The sequence below is a fragment of the Furipterus horrens genome, unplaced genomic scaffold, assembly GCF_987537825.1.
Source record: "Furipterus horrens unplaced genomic scaffold, mFurHor1.1.pri manual_scaffold_17, whole genome shotgun sequence".
Lineage (NCBI taxonomy): Eukaryota > Metazoa > Chordata > Mammalia > Chiroptera > Furipteridae > Furipterus > Furipterus horrens.
Genome location: NW_028327187.1, coordinates 23,676,276 through 23,696,650, shown reverse-complemented (window position 1 = coordinate 23,696,650; position 20,375 = coordinate 23,676,276). Strand labels below are relative to the sequence as shown.

At 41.0% G+C, this 20,375-nt stretch overlaps 1 protein-coding gene across 1 annotated transcript in view; it reads right to left on the bottom strand.

The window, feature by feature from the left end:
* GPC3 (glypican 3) overlaps window positions 1-20,143 on the bottom strand; it is a 408,165-nt gene extending 388,022 nt beyond the window's left edge. The window contains exon 1 of the mRNA XM_090263980.1: window positions 19,804-20,143. Within this exon, the coding sequence (XP_090120106.1) occupies window positions 19,804-19,978 (175 nt within the window). The 5' untranslated portion in view covers window positions 19,979-20,143. The remainder of the gene's footprint in view (window positions 1-19,803) is intronic.
* Between the last annotated feature and the right edge of the window lie 232 nt (window positions 20,144-20,375).

Genomic DNA, 20,375 nt, shown 5'->3' with positions numbered 1-20,375 from the left:
TAGAAAACTAATACACCTAATATCTCCCCCTACCCCATCTACAAGTATTTGCCTAGTACTGTCCAAATGTTTCATCATGGAGGAGTTACTACCTTTGTTAAGTAATTTCATCACGTGTTTTCTTAAAGTATAACACTCCTTGAGTAATTCCGTAGTACCTCAAGGCTAAGAGGTTGACTTGGGATCATCCTCCAGCACAAGAACCAAGGACAGGGAGGAAGGAGGCAATCCAGAACACTTGGATGGAGATTAGGCATGATATCAAAAAGGCAAGACTTTATAAAAATAAGAGGGAGCAAAACAAAATTTTATCTAGGGTCAATGTTGAGAAAGGCATATTGACAGAGCCCAAATGTTACTTTAACAGCAATAGACCCATATTATAAGAAGGAAAACGTCTTTTCAGGAGTGAATAAAAATACTGTCTCAGTCCTTGGTCCATATTCCAAAAAGGTTGTTAAAAAGGGTGCTCAAACCAGTCCAAATGCCTCATTCGCACAGCTCATATAGATTTGGTTTCTTATGCTCAATAAATTAGGCATATTTAGATATAGGAAAAAAATTGTTTCAAGCTATTAGCAATTAAACAATCACAAAGAGAGCCAGGCAACAATGGGAGATGCCTAACATTCTGGGCCTCCAGGCCAACCCGAAATTTGGTAGGAGTTTCCCTACACACTGCACCTGCCCTAGCCTTTGGCACTTCTGGAGATGCTGTTTAACCAGCTCTCAGGCAAATCTTTTGTGATGCCCAATTGCCCTTACTGTTAAGATGCTTTTCCTAGCTCTAATGGCTAACCTAAATTTCAGTTTCAAGCCATTGCACCTTGTAATTACATCCTCAGCCACTTTAAATAATGTGTCCTCTATTTTATCTTTCCCTCTTCCCTATGATAGGAACCTGCAGAAAAGGGAGTCAGTTGCCTTGTTAGTACAACATACACAGCACCCGAGCAAAATACAACCAAAAGAAAATCAAACACTCTTGATCCCTGAGTGAGAAGCCGTGTTATTGATCTTTTCCTTTTTCCTATCCTTCAGCTGATCTAAGTGCCTCCACTGACATGCTCTAGTGCTGTGGCATTTATGCCATCTTGGGGAATAGCTGTGTAAATGCTCCAGTAATTTTATACATCTTCAACATACTGTTGTGCTAGAACTTGAGTATCTGAAGGACTGGGAAGGACAGATTTTCCTCCTCCTCCCAGCCTCATGTAATATAAATCAAAACCCTCACTAATTGGCCCTTCTCCTGCATGTTACTGAAGTCTAGACTTGGTGGCAACCCCTTTCTGTGGAAGAGATTTAATGAAGGAGAAAATGCATGGGAGGGAAGTTGGCAAGCACAACATTACAGGAAAACTATCAGAAACTTGGAAACACGGAGTTTTTGTTAAGCTGGGATTGGAAGCTAAATGATATTGTTTCAAACATGCACACACACATACATTGGTGAGTTCACTTTACCCTGAACTAAATGTTCCCTAAAATTGAAGAAAATCTAAAAGTTGTTAATGCAATACAGAAGAGTTTTCAACAATGCTCAGTAGTGACTTTATTTCCTCCCCTACTTTCTTCAGAAACTATGAAAAACAGAAATAAATTTCCCAAACAGGTGACTTTGGGATTTCCGTCCCATTGCCAAGAGGTCACTGAAAAACTCAAAAACTACTAATAGTAACTTCATTCTCCAGTCAAGCGATGGGTGATTCAGATACAGAACTCTCCAGAACCCAGTGTGAGCTCCAAGAGACAGTGCCAGAAGGGTTCCAGATCAAGTTGAATGAACCAAACCTGGATCCAGGGTCTGCCTATATGCTGCTAGTGTTCTACGAACTGCCTTCAGAAAACCACAGCTTTCAAGACCACAGCAATTTGGTTCAGAAATACGTGCCTCGTTTGGTTTTTACTCTTTTCAAAAAAGGAGAACTAAAATAAAGGAGAAATGTTGACCCAAGAACTATGGAGCCAATTCTCCCAAACCACACTGACCATGCACGTCTAAGAAGTGCTGGGTTCAAGGTAGCCGATGCTACAATAAGCTGGATCAGTGATGGAAATAGGCTGATACAATCAATAAGGCAATTCAACTCATAGAGAGAGGATGACCTTGACTGAACAGGAAAATCGAATGCCCATGATCTCTGGCTGCTGAGCTCTGTTCGAAATACAACATTCTCACAAGTTCAAGCCACTGATCTTCCCATAGCCCCCTCATTCACCTCAACAAATACAGAGACCCCTCCATGCAAGGCCCTTGTCTGTCTACATGTCTCCCTCCTCACCAAGAGCAGGGTGAGCGGAATATTTGACTTCAAATCCCCAGGACCCCAGAATCTCATACATACTGGTTTCTTGAAACTGGTTTTGGGGGTAATTCCTACAAATGCTAAGCCCAACACAGCATAATGATTAGAAACATAGCTCTGGTTTAATTCATTTCATAGCTCTTTGACCCTGGGCCAAGTCACTAAACCTCTGTAAGCCTCAGTTGTCTCACCTGTTAAATGGGGGAAATAGTAATACCCACCAGGTATTGCTATTGTGAAGATTCCATGGCATGTTGCCCATAAAGGGCTTAGCACAGCGCCTGGCTCAATAAATGTTAATGATTATTAGCACCGCCCCCACCACAGGTGCTCAATAAAAACTTGCTGAATTGAACTCAAACTAGTGGGAATGACTAGCAGATGTGAAGGCAGCCTGGGCTTGCCTTTTTTTTTTTTTTTTCTTTTTAGGTTTTTCTCACCTCGCTCTGCACCAGATGACCTCTGAGCGTTTTATTTTTTTCCTTTCTTTCTTTCCTGCCTTTCTTTCTTCCCTTCTTTATTTATTTTTGAAAAAAAGGGATAGAATAGGGGATAGTTAGGCTCTACTTTCGCTGATCTTCAGTTTTTCATTCAGGGCAGAAAACCAAGTAAAGTCAGGCAGGCGATTTTCTGAGAAATATGACAAGACTACTAAAAACTCCAAATGAAAGTTGTGTAGCAAGCATGAATCTGAATACATTTAAGTTTCTTCTACATCTAGGAATTCCAGCAACAACCTTATATATTTTAAAGTGTGTTTCTGCAAATGTGAGGAGACCAAGGCCCTAAAGGAATTTCTTCCAGGGTGGGGGTGGGGTAGGGCCCCACAATTGTCATGGAAATTAACCCCGGAAAATGCACTGGATTTTATTACCAAGTGGATGCCTGAGGAGACTACTAGAATTTTAGGGTCTTTACTATCAACAGAACAACCTGCATGCCTGAAATAATTAGGATGAAGAGACTCAATTATCTAGTAAACTGAAATTTCAAACCACCCTGCTTACCTAAATGAGAAAAGCTGCTTAGACTAAAGCATCGTTACTTCTATTTAGACAAGCCTTAGCAAAGATATACAAGGAGCTAAAGAATGGGATCCCACATTCTTCCCTAAGCCACAACAATGCCTGTTTATGTAAATAGGATTTTCAATAACAGAACGGAATCTGGAAAAAAATGTGTTCATTATTGTCTCTGAAAAAAAATGCAAAGGCAAAAGATGAAAGTTAAGGGGATTTCACTATGATGGGCAATGAACACCCTAAAATATTTATTTTTATATAAGTCTGAGCCTGGATTCCAAGTGGATCTTAAAAACAGGCAACGACTCTTTCTCCTTAAAAAGGTCTGAGCAGGCACAAAGGTTTGTCTGACTCCCGGCAAGTTGACTGCATATTTATTCAAAAACTTAGTTTAAAAAGAAGTAAAAGTAGAAGATATCTATTTACCTTTACTTGGCAGCCCCTTCCAAAATCTGGGCCAAAATATAAATATCACTGCCTCCACCATCATCACCATCTGACAATCAAACACTGCCGCATGACCATAACAACCTCCAGGCGCAAACTAAAAGCTCATTAAAGACTATATGAAGGCTATTTATAGAAGATCTAAACAAAGACTGAAAGAATTATTAGCAAAATTAATTCAACTGTTCATACTTTTGACAACTATTACTATTTGTTTGAACTCAAGTGTCCAACTCCTTCACTAGCAGGTATTAATGGCTATAGAGATACCACATATCCAGAGTTTTAAACTGACCTTGTAGTTACTTGGTTTAAGAACTCAGGTTTTGACCTATACGCTGTATATCAGCCTTCCTGTTGCTGGTTAGCCAGCTGATAAGAGGCAGAAATCCTTCTTGCTCATTAGGCCATTAGCTGCTGTTAAGCAAAGGGCTAGGGAGGGGGGTGTTCAGTGGCCCAGAGGAATGTGCTGGACTCTACATATAAAGGCAGCCCCAATTTGGGGTTAAGAATTTAACCTTAAAAGGCTGACAAGTCATAAATTTGCCTGAGGTTCATATATATGTGTGACTTTCACGGTTTATATTTCCTAGCCAGGACTCAAAGTCAAAACATGCCCCTGATTAATGAATGGTACTAATTGTTATTCCTGACTTGAGAGCATTAGTCTTTATCCAAAATATTTTCTTTAAAAACACACAATCTCATACCTAAAACTCTCTGACTTAGGGGAGTTGGGATAACTAGTTAGAAAAAAAATGGGAAGTAGAATCTAATGTTATTTGTTACTGCATGCTACCATTTTGATAGTTAACATTGATTCAAAAGCTTCCATTTCATTGTGTCCATCAAGCAAAGTACAAAGAAATGCCCTCCAAATCTAAACATCTGAGATAAAGCAACCATCTGTAACTGCACAAAAACTGAGCTGAGGCAGTTGGGGGTGGGAATCTGAAGTATCTTCAAGCACATTTTGTCTAACTTATCTTGTTAAATATTTATACATAAGTGCATAACCTAACAACCTTGGCCAAGCTTAGAAGAGATAATAGATACAGCACAAACAAAAGATCCCTGTAAGCATCAAGACAAAGAAAAATACCAAGGAATAGTCTAATTGGAATACACTCTCCAGGACAATAAAATCCTACAAATGAAACAATGTTCCTGAAATGTGATAACAGACTTCATCTTGGAAAAGCAGGCTACAATTTGGTTAGCCTACAGGATAGGTGTTAGTTCTACCCCACACTAGCATGGTTTTAAAGGGGCTCCCTTATCCTTAGAAAAATGAAAAAACATTTGGTGTAAGAAAAGAGATTTCTAAGAACAAAAATGTCATTGCATTCATTGAGAATTATGACAAAGTGAGAAAGAATGTAAACTACATAGCAATGATCTGAGGTACGAGTCTGATATATTTAGCCTTGTCCTATCTGTACAAAAAAAAGCCTTTTAAATACTCAGAATTCTTAGAAAGTGGAATGTAAATTCATGGGTGCATATTTTAGAGCTCTTCATCTGCAAACTAACTGAAGAATCGAATTTCGCAAATCCCAAGAGAAGTAACCAGGTACCCAAACCAAATATGTGGGCAGAAATAGAAAGCCTGTTTTTTTTTCTCTAGAATCACTGAGGGCAAGCAGATGTGGAGGAGGCAGAGAAAGATGGGGGAAGAGGGAGGACAGAAAGAAATCAGGAGCTACAGAAAAAGGAAACACAACTTAAAACTAAAATATAGAGGAAAATGTAAAACATTATACTCATCTACTTTTTTAGAGAATAAGAAACACAAAACCATTCAATAAATATAACAAACCATAAAACACCTTCTGTTCTGAATTATAACCAGTTGAGAGAGAGAGTGTGAGGGTGGAAAAGAGGAAGGCAAAAAGGGAAGATATGGAGAGCAGTCCAACAGATGATGAAGGGGGGGACCCTCAGTAGCATTAAAGGTTTACTGAGCCCCAAAAGGACTGTGATGAGTGTGCACAAGAGCATCCAGTGTTCCCCTTCATTATGGGTGTCAGAGCAACTTAGGCTACTTCTTATCATTACTCTGTGAAATGTTGATGAGCTTTTGGGAAACTTTACCTAGCTTTGTTAGTTGATAATATGTTTTATTGCCACTGGAACTTAACTTGAAAATAAAACTGGATATTGTTGAGGAGGGTGTGTGGGGGAAGACTCTGAACGATTAAATAAATTCTGGTTCCAAACACCACCTTCAGGTTTAGTGAACGAGGCAACCTTACTCTTTCAAAGAACAAAGAAAAGGCAATCTGACAGACTGGCAGCGTTTGAAGGCCAAAAGAACATTTAGAGAATGTCTATTAAATTGAGCCACAGCACTGAAGTTACAAAGGCAAGAAATGACTTAGGTTTTAGAAATTAACAGTTGTATAAAACCTTCAGAATTCCATGGGGGGAAATAAACCATTTTTTTCAGAAATAAACTTTTAAGTTTTAAAGCAAAGCAGAAAACCTGTTTCTAAAAACAGAAGAAGCTATTTGAAACACTGAGCACGGTTCTTCCATGGCTCTTTAAAACTCGTCAAATTTCCACTGTGACTTGTGGAGATGGCCAGAGAAGATATACTCCAGAATGTCAGCAAAAGAGAAAATGGCAAACCATAAGAACAAAAAGATCTCAGAATATATTTACCTCTGGGCACATTAAATTAAGCCAAGGACTAAACTAGAGGGTCTACTGATCTTGGGGAGCAAAAACTGTTTTCCAAACTAGTCACAAAGTTTTTAGCCACCCAGCAGAGATCTAGTAGGCGCTCCACAGCCCATTCATTCTCTCCCTCTCTTCCCCCCAACTCTCTGAATCTCTCTTTCTCCTTCTTCTTCCACTCCCCCTTCCTCCTATACTCCCCCATACATTTCTTCTGTATAGGTTTTTAAGGGCCACATCAGTGAATGAATAGTTGAAACATAGCACAGATGTGAGAAATCAAAAGACCATTGATCTGTTATGAGCCAGACCCTCTCTTTAGGGCTGCATGGTTCTTACCCTCAAGGAGCTTACACTTGGAAGCAGCCTTTCTCAGACTTGAACTCACATACAAATCTGGGATCTTGTTTGAAAATACCAATTCTGATTCAGTATGTCTGCAATGGGGCCAGAGATTCTACATTTTTTACAGGCTCCCAGGTGGTGCTGGTGCTGCTGGTCCAGGGGCCACACTTTAAGGATCAAAGCTCTAGTAAGAAGAAAAAAGTCAAGTACATAATTACAAGAGCAAGCAAGGACCAAGGGATAGAATAAGTACAGTGATAGGAGGGTTCAAAGGAGGAAGTGATCACATCTAGGTGTGAGGAATCATGAAGTGCTTGATGAAAAAGATGGCATTGTACTGAGAACTTGAAAAATGAGTAAGACTGCAGCAGGCACGGATGAGAAGAAAGCAGTCACGTGGTCTATAGGAAAAGTCTTGGAGGCAGACAACTACAGGGTCCTTTCAGTAATGAGTTAGCAGCCTGTTATGTTTAAGTAGAGAGCACACACTCCAAGGGGGTAAAAGTGAGAGACACGATGGAAGCAGACTTGCAGGACTTAGCCACTTAATCTGGGTGTGAGATGTGTAAAAAGAGAAGTCAAGAATGATTTCAAGGTTTCAAGTCTGGGTACCAGAGATGCTTCACCAGAATTGTAGAATGTTAGAGTAAGGTAAGTTTGTGCAAATAGGAAAAGCAAATGATGGATTAATTTTTGTCTCTGTTGAAAGTGAAGCACTGGCTGGGCTTCTGGATGGAAAAAGCCAACAGGCAACTGGGAAATCCTGAACTGGAAAGCAAGGAAGAGGTCGTGTTGGAAATATATATGGGAATCGCTCAAACAGCAAGGATAATGAAGTCATGGGAATGGATGTGGGAATGAACAGAGAGAGAACAGAAAGGGCAAAGGACAAGAGCTACTGAAACACTTGCATCTAATAAGGGGTGGGAGGAAGAGGGCAAGCAAAGACAGATTCAGCTTTACAGTAGGAGGGGATCTCAGAGTAAAGAATGTCACTAAAATCAAAGGAGTGTGGGAATTTAAGTCAAATGCTTCATATTCAGACAACATTCCCTCCTCTCATAATACAATGGGTATACTGGAAAGAGCAAGAGCTATGGAGTGAGACAAATCAGGAGGCAAATACTGGCTTCCCCACTTCACACAACTTTTGGGAAAGTAAACTTTTCATCTGTAAAATGGAGATAGATAACACCACCTACCTTTCAGGTTTGCTGAGTAAATTAAATGAGAGACTAAATATACAGCAACAAGCACATAGTAGGCACTCTGTAAATGGTAGTTTCCATGAGCTTCTTTTTGACTCTTCCAAACCATCCCATCAACCTGAAAGTGACCTCAAAAAATTTATCGGAGAACAAGGAGTTTCAAGCATACAATGAACGAAAATAGAATCCCTGATGAAGGCAGCCTCTTAAATAAACAACAGGGAAATTAAAGAAACCATTTGTGCCAGAAAAACAAAAAATTATACAACTTTCTCCCTGCCCCCACCAACCAAAAAAAAAAAAATACACCACATTACATCTCCATAGAAACTTAAGAAAAGATCAGCCCAATTACACAAGTATTTCTAGTATTCGCTTGTCATCACGTTTCAGAGACTAGCCATCAGGGCCCACTGCGAAGTAGAATAGAGACCAGAGCTCCAAAAACTACACACTGCAGAGTGGGACAGTACTCCCCATAAGGGAGGGTTAGAGGGACCTCCGTGCTGGAACCAGGCAGGTTGGCAGAATTCAGAACTTGCAGAAACTTTATGAGTGGTTGCATTGTTTGTATGTAAGATATGTGAAAGCAAGACTTTTATGACATAAACCTAAGTATGATTGTGAAAGACCACCCACTGCTAAGAGTAACAACTTTCAAACAGTTTAACACAGAGAATTATTAATTATTGCTATCAAAACCATAGAAATCTGATCCCTTGATTCTAATGTATTTCTCTACATAGAATTCTCCCTCTCCCTCTTTCTCTCCCCCTCCCCCTCTCTCTGTGCGTATCTATTTGGTAGTACATTATTTTATTTGCAAAGTCTTGGACCATGACAACATATACTCGTACTTTCTCTTAATCAACAGAGTTCTTGATGTCTTTGGTAGTTTTTTTTTAAATCACCAGATGTTGGCAAAATACATCTTAAGACATGTCACATGCAAAATCCTGGAAAACATCATCCACACCCATAATTTCCAACTTAAGCCTATATGTTGATGTGTCCCAACTATGCTTTTCCTGAACTCCAAAAAATATATATACACTTTCCCAGTGACCTCATCTATTCCCAGAGTTTCAATTATCATCTAGATGCTGATAATTTCCACGTATGTATCTATAGCCCCGATTTATCTCTTCTGTGATCTAAAACACACTTTCAACTATCTAGCAGATATTTCTGCCTCAATGATCAAAGGACCCCTCATACTCAACATGTTCAGAATTGAACTAATTATTTCACCACTTCAAAATAGGTTCCTCACCCAGCTGGTGTGGCTCAGTGGATTGAGTGCCTGCGAACCAAGAGGTCACCAGTTCAATTCCCGGTCAGGGCACATGCCTGGGTTGCAGGCCAGACCCCTAGTTGGGAGCATGCAAGAGGCAACCAATCAATGTATATCTCACACATCAATGTTTCTCTCTCCTTCTCTTTCTCCCTCCCTCTAAATAAAATAAAATAAAATAAAATCTTTAAAAAATAAGTCCCTTTTATATTTCATTAATGTATTCAAAAAATGCATACTAGGTACTTAGTATGTGTCATAGTCCCACCACCCGGAAAAATTGAAAGTTACAGACTCTCTCTTCTGTCCTCATATCTAGTCACCAAGTCATGTCTACTTTATTGCCTCTGTTTTCTCAACCTGATCTTTTATTCTCCTATTTACTGCCCTACTTTTTCACCTGCATTATTAAAACTCCCTGCTACCTCTCACTCTTCCGTCATCCTCTATGCTGAATAACATTTTCTCTTTTTTAAATATTTTCTTGGATCCTCATCATCTTTGGATACAACTCAAGGAAATCCCTCAGCATTTCCTGCCTATGTCTCTAGTTCATCTTTCTTCCATTTTCCCCACATCTGTGCTCCAACCAATCCAAACTAACCCAGTCCAACAAATGTGTCATTTTATCTGTTAGCTCTGTACCTTTGCACATATATCTAGGCACCCTTCCTCCACAGCTCAGCACTCCTCAGACCCCCACAGGGTGCCCAACTTTATGACAACTCTCATCCTACTGCCTTGAAATCCATGGTTTTCCATATTTAACTCTCTCCCTAGGCAGTGATTTTATCTTATTCATCAGCTTTTGGCTCAGTTCCTGGCACAGAATTGGTGCTCAAGAAATGTTGGTTGAGCCCTGGCTGATGTAGTTCAGTGGATGGAGCATAGGCCTGGGAACCAAAGAATCGTTGGTTTGGTTCCCAGTCAGGGCATATGCCTGGGTTGCAGACCAAGTCCCCAGTTCGGGGAGTGCAAAAGGCAATTGATTGATGTATCTCTCACACGTCTATGTTTCTCTCCCTCTCTTTCTCCCTCTCTTCGTCTCCCTAAAAATAAATCAATAAATCTTTTAAAAAATAAAATAAAGAATAATAAATGTTGAAGTAAAAAATGAATTTAAAAACTTTTGAATATTTATGCGGAGATAGCATATAAAGTTCACTATTAGTAGGTTCCTTTGTGAGACTTTCCATGTTTTCCAAAACAGTCAGATGTAGTCCCCAATACAATCCATCCATGAAACCTAACCTGGAAACAGCCTCTGGGTCACATTTTCAATTCTATGGAGCCCAACATGAAATGCAGCCAGCACTAGAAGTAATTCTCCAAAATAAGCCAAATTCACAGTATGAGTTGACCATCACTACTTTAATGAAGATCACATATCTGTGATGGAAATGATGGAACTTGATAAATGACCAGTAACTCTAGGATATCAGTGACAATTAGCTCTGCAACAATTTGGGGCTAATCTAATTGAAAATGGTTTATTCGAGCTTTTGAAAAACTGTACCTCCTAGCTCTTCCCAATGTAAGTTAGGTTTATTCTCTAGATTATGAAGAGTGTACAGATGTAGAGATATTATACAGGTATATGTATGAATGTACGTGTGTGTGTGTGTGTGTGTGTGTGTGTGTTGGAACCAAGCAGGTCAGAACTCAGAACCTGCAGATCCTTTATGAGTGGCTATATTGTTTGTACCTAAGATATATGAAAGCAAGGCTTTCAGGACACAAATGTAAGGTATGATTGTGAAAGACCACCCACTGCTTAGAGTAGCAATTAACAACTTTCAAACAGTTTAAACAGCACATAATTATTAATTGTTGCTACCAAAATAATAGAAATACATATTTTTACATATATAACCTATGAATATAAATATATAAAACATATCCAAACAGCACATTTAGATAAAGCTGCAGCTAAAAATCTCTCTCTACTTGACACATTCTCCTCGAATTTCAGTTTTGAAAGAGGGGCAACAAGGCTCCCAGGGTCACAGAGAATAGATAAATAAGCTTTCATTCTTCCACTCCTTCTTTCTCTGCTGCAGATCAACTTAGACAATGATGCATTCAGAGAATCAGTTGTTTTCTAGGTACCGTATATGCCATCCTAGGATCTCATTCAACAACGATCAAGTCCTCTAGGCTATGTCTTTGGCTGTTTAGTCTTATGTTCATTCTAAACTTTATTAATACCTCAGAACAAACCACTCTACTTACCAATCGAGAGGATATGATAAATCAAACATGGCTCCTATATTCAACAAGCATAGGGTCTGACAGAGCCTATAAATAGGCCATGTACTTCAAAAACATGGATATTGAGTAAGAAGAAATACAGATGAAGTATATCTGGGAACCAAATGCAATTGGGACATATCTCTGCACACATACAAATTTCCATATTTAAATTATTTTCCAATCTTTTCGGCTTGTTGTGTGCCAGTTAACTTTCTGATATATACCCGAAAGAAGGCTTTTTATCTCCTTCCTGTATTTGTCACTCTAACTTCCTCTCTTCACCAGATTTCCCTCAGCTTCAATCATCCAAACCAAACTTTTACAAAGAGCAAGGGAGATTCCCAGGATTGCATGATATATACAAGTATGCAGAGTTTTGGAGAAAGGTAGCAGAGCCATAACTAAGGAGGAAACTATCAAATAGAATTCTGGTATTATTTTCAAATAAACATCATCCCTTTTTTTTTTAACCCTATTTCCTACTTAAGCCTCTATGTGAAAGAAATCCCAATGGGTCACTTCCTAGCCAACTAATTGAGTTTTTTCAGCTGACTTTAAGTCTGCCCTGCCCTGGCTGGTGTGGCTCAGTGGATTAAGCGCCAGCCTGTGAATCAAAAGGTCACTGGTTTGATTCCCAGTCAGGGCACATGCCTGGGTTACGGGCAAGGTCCCCAGTTGGGGGCATGCGTGAGGCAACCAATTGATGTATCTCTTGCACATCCATGTTTCTCTCCCTTCCTTCCCCTCTCTCTAAAAAAATAAGTAAATTAAATATTTTTAAGAGTTTGTCCTAATGCATACAGAAATTAAGAGAACTCTCATGAGGTCCTTTATCCTACCTACTCCAATAAAATTTCCATGGCTGAAAATCCACTTTGGGTTGTATCCTTTTAAATATACATATGAAGTTTGATGTAAGAGGTAAGAAACATCAAACACTGAGAAAAAACTTACATTCAGTATATGTTTCTGTAACTGACACCACGTTTCATTATTTTCACAAACCTAAATAAAGTGAAGATAAATATAAGCACTTATGTATTTGTGGGTATATTTAACTTATCTTTAAACTTAGAACAGCCTTGTAAACAAGCACAGAATACTTACCTCTTATAAAATATGGCTAGTCTACTTTTTCTAGGGAATTACAGTGCAGCCAAATGAACTAAACCAAAGTCCTTTATCACTTATCTATAGACAACAAATGGATTTTTGACCTAAAAATAGTAGTTAGTTTTTTATTAGTAAAAATGAATCAACTACTTAAATATTAGCTTTATGGAAACTTTATGTTCATAATACATTTCTAACTCCATTTATTCATTTAGTCTACAAATATTTATTGAGTATCTATTAATTTAACATGCATTGTGTTAGACACCAGGGATACAAAGTTCAGATACAGCCCCCAACCCCAAGATCACAGTCTAATAAGGATATTATGAACATGTACTTTGAAGATGTCATAATTAGGATTTATAATTTCCAGTAATAAAGTTATTTTCAAAAGGAGGACTCAAAAAGCCCAATTAAAATTCAACTCTAAAAGTTTGCCTTATTCTGAATGTTTAAGAAATAAATCCACACTTCATTATGGACAGAAATTTTGAAAAATACATAATATTCTCAAGCTCTGGTTGGTGTGGCTCAGTGGACTGAGCATCAGCCTGCAGACCGAAAGGTCACTGGTTCAATTCCCAGTCAGGGTGCATGCCTGGGTTACTGGCCAGGTCCCCAGTTGGGGGCGTGCGAGAGACAGCCAATTGATGTTTCTCTCACACATAGGTGTTACTGTTCCCCTCTCTCTCCCTCCTTTCCCTTCTCTCTAAATATAAATAAATAAAATATTTTTAAACAAAAGAATATTCACAAAATCATCACTTCTGAGAAATATACTACATCTTTCAACTTTCAGGTGGATGGATGGAATACAATGGGTGGAGGTTTCTTTTTTTAAGATTTTATTTATTTATTTTTAGAGAGAGGAAAGACAGGGAGAAAAAGAGGTAGAGAAACATCAGTGTGTGGTCGCCTCTTGCCCCCCAAACCGGGGGACCTGGCCCGCAACCCAGGTATGCGCCTTGACTGGGAATTGAACCAGTAACCTTTCAGTTCACTGGCCTGTGCCCAATCCACTGAGCCACACCAGCCAGAGCAGAGGTTTCTTTTATAATGACTTTAATGTCTTTGTCCCTTCCTATTGCCACTTGCACTTGTATTTTATCTCCCTTTCTATCAATTATTTATCAATGTAAGCCTATTAAATATACTTCAAAGAGCTTAGTAGATTTACTAAACTAGCACATAATTACAATTTCAGCTACTAGAAGTAATGAACTGTTTGGAACACTAGCAATGCATTTTGGTCCTAACACTGATTCCTTTTTACTCATAAAGAAAATGCACACTCACAAGGCTTTATCCAGCTATACACAAAGAGAGTTAAAAGTGAAAATGCCTTCCTCGATCTGGATTCATTTTTATTAAAAAATTGCAGACAGGTATTTCTAATAATTTGTCACTTAGATAATTGATCTTTCATTGGTCTAATTTGAAGAACAGAACTAAATCTTTACTTTGTGTGTTCAACAAAGTATTCAAGTGAGACTACAATGTTCTACGGAACGTTTTCCCCTCATACACAGCATTTCAAAACACACATTTTCTCTGCTGATATGTCCATCTTCACCTCATTTTCTGAATCACATTCTCCCAGTCATTACATCTCAGAAGGTAAATTCCCATTACTTTATGCTGTCTCTAAAGCCACTCTGGTGCCCGTGATGTGGATTCTATTTTCTGATGCTCATTTCTTAATGGAGTGCTAGGGGATACTGTTTCAAGCCAGACCATTTGCTAAATATGGGCAGACGAATGGGGGACTTTTCTGCCCACATTTTCCAATAGACCCTAGATTACCAAAAACATTAAGCCCGTTTATAAGCTTGGCTAAAGCTGAATAGATGTTGGCTCCTGGTATGATCTCTTGATTTGAGCCTGTGCACAAATTCTGATCCCAGGTTACAGAAACCTGTGAGGTACTTCAACAGGTCTGTGCATGTGTTATAGCTTAACTCCCAAATATGGTAATGTCAACATTAGCAAGAAAGGTCTAGCTAACATTAAATCAGAGAGAGTTTGATTTAAGAGATGTCTTACAATTTATGTGCTATAATAATTGTTGCTCTTTAATGATACTAAGCCAGTCATAACAATGTTGCTAATTTTAATTTGTTCCTTGAGTACTCAACATTAATAAGCCCTGCCTGATGGTAAGCTGAAGTAAGCCTGAATCCATCTCCATTCAAAATAGACGTCTGAAAAGTTTGTCCACATACCTCAATAATATGCTACAGAAATTTGGACTTAGGCTTTTAAAATAAGTAAGGTGACATATAGCTTAAGAAAGTATTTGAAAGTGCATAGAGAATACAAAATGATCTAGAAAGTCTATTATTATCAATTATTTACTAAATGTCCTATGGAACTCTTAGCATTGTGCTCAGTACTGCATCAAAAGCAGTGCTTTCCCTTTAAGAAGCTTATAATCTAAAACATACAAACAACCATATGCAGAAAAAAGCTAGAGATCAGAGTAAAAGGAAGCATTCACAAAAATGTACAAATTCAGCATGCCAGAACTTTTCAGTTGAGCAATATGATCCCCAGTGAAATTCTTTCCAAATGATGTATCGTGTGCACAAGTTACAAGTGATTATCTTCAATTTTCTTGGAAATGAGTAATAAGATACCCCTTAAGACCCATGTTTTTGTATATGCATCAAACACTAAAGTTGGCGTGGTCATTGATAGCTGCCATTTAAGGAGAAAACATATTTTCTGTTTTGTCTCATAGCAGACAAATCCAGGCCTCTTTTCTCCCAGGTTGGTAATAAGCAGCCTTTTTTCTAGGCTACAATGAACAGCCAACATTACAACTCTAAAGATGGAAGTAACAGAATGCTCAAAAATATTGCATCAAAATATTGGATACAACCTATCAACCCATAAGAAAAAAACACATTGCAAAACTGACACCATCTGCAGAATCTAGCATCCATCAAAATCTTCTTATGCATGTTTTTACTAATGCTTACAAACGGAATTTGCTCCAAGATTTAAGAAAACTTTTTAAGATGGCGGCCTTATTAAGAGATTCCTCCCTATCTCCCACTTCATCTCTTCAATTCTTTTCCCTTGCCCAGGCTGGCTATTGTGACCATTTCAGCCAATTTCCTGGAGGTATTTTCTAGCCCTTTTCACCCTATTTAATCCTACAAGTTTCCTGAGAAGCCTGTTTACTTGTATGCTCCCCCACTAGAGTGTTGAGTGCCTTGACAAAAGGGGCTGTGTCTTACTCCTCTCGGCAACCCCAGCACCTAACACAGAGGCTGCCACGGAGCAGGCAGTCTTAGACTCCTTTCAGGCCAAGGTGCTCCACTGATCATCAGCCATCTCCTCAATCAGATTGAAGCGCCCCTCTAAGCATATCTCCGGATTAACGAAGTAAATCTTCAGACCACATTTGAAAGAATTCTCTAAACTGTTCCAAGTTAGCATACAATAATACAACTTTTTCAAAGTTTTAACAAATCACCTGCTCGCCCAAATGTCTAGTGCAATCTCAGAGGAGGGAAAACCCTCCCACACCTCAAGTATTCTCTCTGATGTTAGACCCACTAACTGCTTCAAACTGATTGGGGAACCACAGCTGGCAACCCAGATACAGTTGCTAGCTCGGATACTTTTTAAAAAACAACAAACACCAAACTCTCTCTTTGTTTCAAGAATGCTGATTTTTATTTTTATGTTGTTTCGTCTATTTTGAGAAACTCCAAGTCGATTTTGGCTCTTCGGGGCTGCTTTTTACTCATACGGGCATTTGGCCTTCTGGATTGGTTCTTGCACTTTCCAAGGCCCTCTAAGGCAAGATTCCTCAATCTTTTGGGAGTTGCAACACTTCCACAGTTTGTTTGATTTTCTCATTCTCATCCCTCCCCTTTACCACCGCCCCCCACAGAAGTGGTGTATGGCATTCATAAAGTGAATTACACTTGATTTTTGTTTAGAGGATTTTTTTTCAGACTTCTGTAACGTTCCCTTGAGACAATTGGAAACATCATTGTCTGATTACTAACTCACTTTCCTTGTCTAAAATTGTATCCATTCTTGATTGCGCCTGTGGGTAGGTTAAGCAAAACAAAATAAACATTGAGACTTATGAGCTCATTGGCTTTTTTTCTGAATTTTTCTAAATCAAATAAGGGCAAAAGAGCTGCACTGAAAGTCAGTTATATGGATTTTTCTGCCAAATGCTAACTCTGTGTGCCTGGTTTCCATCTGTGTTGCTTTCCAAGTTACAAATCCCTAAAAAAAAAAAAAAAAAAAAAAAAAAAAACCACTGAGGTATGAAAAGATCTATGGATTTTGGGGACATGCTATTTAGAATTGCTATCCCGTGCCTTTGAACACTCTAAAAGAAATGGGAACATAAGATTGTAAGGCTTTTAGATCAGCTTTGTGGAAGTCTAGTGTAGTCCTTCAGCACCAGTGATTTATTTTTTAGGCTGGCTGATTTCAAATGCCATTTAGTCTCATCCATATTAGCATAAGAAATGTACCTTATCCACTCTAACCCAATTCTGCTAATGGCAGAAGTTAACAGTCAATCCCAAATGCTCCCCCTAAGTGAGACAGGACATTCTTGAGGATTTCTCCATCCTGTGACCAAATCTCATTTTATGTGGGACAAAGAAAGCTTTACTGCAGTTAATATAGTGGAGCCCGCAAACTGAACAAAGCTTAAAATATAGACAGGAAAAAAATGTCAAGTGGTCATCATGATGGTTCATAACTCAAAAAATTTGCAGCTCTCTTTCCATTTCCAACCACTGATCGACAGCAGCAAATTACATACACATTTATTCACTCTGAAATTATGCACTTGCCATTGTATTTAGTCTGCCATTATCGTCTCTTCTCTGAAATACCGATGAGCTCTTTCCACACATGAACATTAGGATTTTCACCATGTTTTCTATATCTACAGTGACCATATTTGCCCAACTAAAATTCAGAGCACATGGTCTCATGCCAATACAAAGTACTGGAAATCTGCACTGCCCCAGTAAATCCGGGATATATGGTAGCTGTATGGGTATCACCATATTTGAAATTTGGCTTTGCTCCAAGGCAAGTCAGAACAGTGCCTGCCATGTAGAAGGTGCTCAACACCGCATATGTTTGTTAAATAGAAGTGAAGTAGTGAATGTTGGGTTCATATAGTAAAGACCCTTGGAAAGTGATTTTCCTTTGGAGTTTGAGAAATACTAGTGGGAAATGATAAATTTACCAGTCCCTGTTCTCTGTAGTATGGTTATCCTTAGGGCCAGAGTGAAGGAGCTGGGAAGGAGGGAGCGCAGGCTAAATCTCATACACACAGTGTGTGGGCCCTCCCAATACTTCTATACAGATGCTGCAAAGAGGCAGGCAGCCAGAGAGCTGGGGGAGGGGAAGAAAGGAGGAGCGAAAGCTTGAGTGTGTGTAGAGGGGGTTGCTCAATCAATATCTGCATTCCCTCTGGCCTTTTTCTTCTTTCAAGCACAACCTTTACTCCCAGCCCCAACTCTGGACCCATTCATTTTGTGGTGGCTCACCCTGAAGGCCAATTTTTACATTATCACCAAAAGCATGTTCTCTGGCTTTAGCAATTTAATTACCGTGGCACTTCGAAGAGGAGAGAGATTCGCCTGTTGTTTCAGCTCTGTGGAACTGATTCATAGGTTGCCCACGTGGTATGTTATTCATGCTTATCAGTGGAAAAGGTAGATTCTACCCTTCCTTAGAGGGAAGTCCTGCAAAGCAATATGTAACATACGTGCAAATGCATTTCAGTCACCAAAAACGGTGACCAATTACCTTTGCAACTAAACAGCAGGCTCACTTGGCTCTTTTTATCCACCTAAAGAAAAGGCCGAGGGCGCGCTGGCTGCCTAGGTAACCTCCCACTAGTGAACGATCGCTGGCAGCGCCCACAGGGCGCCCATCACACTCAAAACTTGGTCCAACCATCAGGCCCGCCTCTCTGACTTGTTGAGAGCCAAGAGCCAAGTTTGGGCAAGGGCGGCTCCCGGATCCCTCAGAAGCGCGGGACCCGCGCCACGCTGGACGCATGGGTCGGGAAAAGACCCTGGAGGCCACAAACATCTTAGAGTTTGTGAATACTAGCGGGCCGTTTCTTCAGAGCGCATCTCTGATAAATTAACCTGTTTGAAACCGACTCTCCTTGCCCGCATTGTCAGTGTAGCAACTTGTCCTTATGAGATTCTAAGTAAGCCTTTTAGGAGTCCAACCGCGGGGCAATCACACACAAGGCCATTAATATTCGTCTGTTGACAGCAGCAACCCTCGGCTAAGGTTAAAATATGCCCTTACAACGCGATCTGATAGTGCAGAACAAAAGGCAGGAGTTCAGAAACTTTTCTCCACCTAAAATCATCTCCCCTTCAGGGTCCAGTCTGTCAAAAAGGCTGATGAATTTGAGAGGGGGAGGAGTTAAATCATCTTTGTGGACTCCTGCTCCTTCGGCCAGCAGCACCATTTTTGAAGCGATTTTGCCAACCTAGAGAAGGAACGCTGTTTTGAAGGAAAAGACTCAGTCCTCCTCATTTGGGGGACTCTCCTCCTCAAAAGTTTCCCTCTGTCGGTCTTTACCTGCCACAGCTGATTCGGAGACCAACCTCAACTTTGTCTGCACTTGGGCCCGAGAGCTTGGGAACCCAGGCTGCGGGAAGGAGGGCCTGGGGGCAGGTTGGGGAAAGAATGGCTGAAGCCGCAGTCCAGCTAAAGCTGAAATTCTGTAACTTACGTGTGAGCGAGGGAGGCAAATTCCCGAAGCACCAGTTCGGATGTGAGATGCCAGTTTGCAGAGGCCCTGGAAGCCAGCGCCCACCTTCCCACCCTCCACCCAAAATGGGCGCTCTGAAACAGGCCATCCCCGCTGATCCTCCCCCTCCCACCTTCCCTGACAGCAGAGTGAGTACAGGGAATGCAGCCACGGTCCACACACACTCTTCTTCCTTCCCTCGGGAGACCTGGTCGGCCCCGGGCACAGCGATCACTCCCAGGTGCCCAGCATCCGGGCACACGACCGCGGCCCCCCGGGGCTAGAGTACTGGGGTACTGCCACCACGCGTCCCCGAGCTCTCCGTTGAGCGCGGGGAACGCTCCAGGGACTCCTCCTCACCTGGCACGGGGGTTTCAGGCACCCACTTGAGTCCGGGCTGCAGTCTCTGGAAGAAGGAGCGAACCTGGTGACAGGTGGCGTCCGGTGGCGGCGGTGGAGGCTGCGCCTGTCCCGGGCAGTCCAAGCTAAGCAGCATCGCCACCACCAAGCACGCGGTGCGCACGGTCCCTGCCATCCTGCTGGGCGGGGAGCGAGGGGAGCGCGGGAGAGTGGCAGCGGGGATGTGAGCAGTCCCAGGACACGGCAAACCTAGCAGTGGCTGGAGGAGCGGGAGACGTGCCGCTACCCAGCCGCTGCAAAAGTTTCCTCGCAGCTACCTGGGCGCTGGGCGAGGGCGGGAACGCTCGACTCCAAGGGCGGGGCGGGGCCAGCTGAAGAGGGGCGGGGCGAGGAGGGACCCAGCGGGGCGGGGCGGGGCCAACTGCGCGGCCAAGGGGCGGTGGCGAGCCTGCGGGTGAGGGGCACCGGGCTGCAGAGACCAGTGGGGCCCCGCGGCGTGGGGACCGATGGGGGCGGCGTGAAATGAAGACGCCGAGCGTGTGCGATGGCTCCTGGCACTCCGGTCCCGCTGC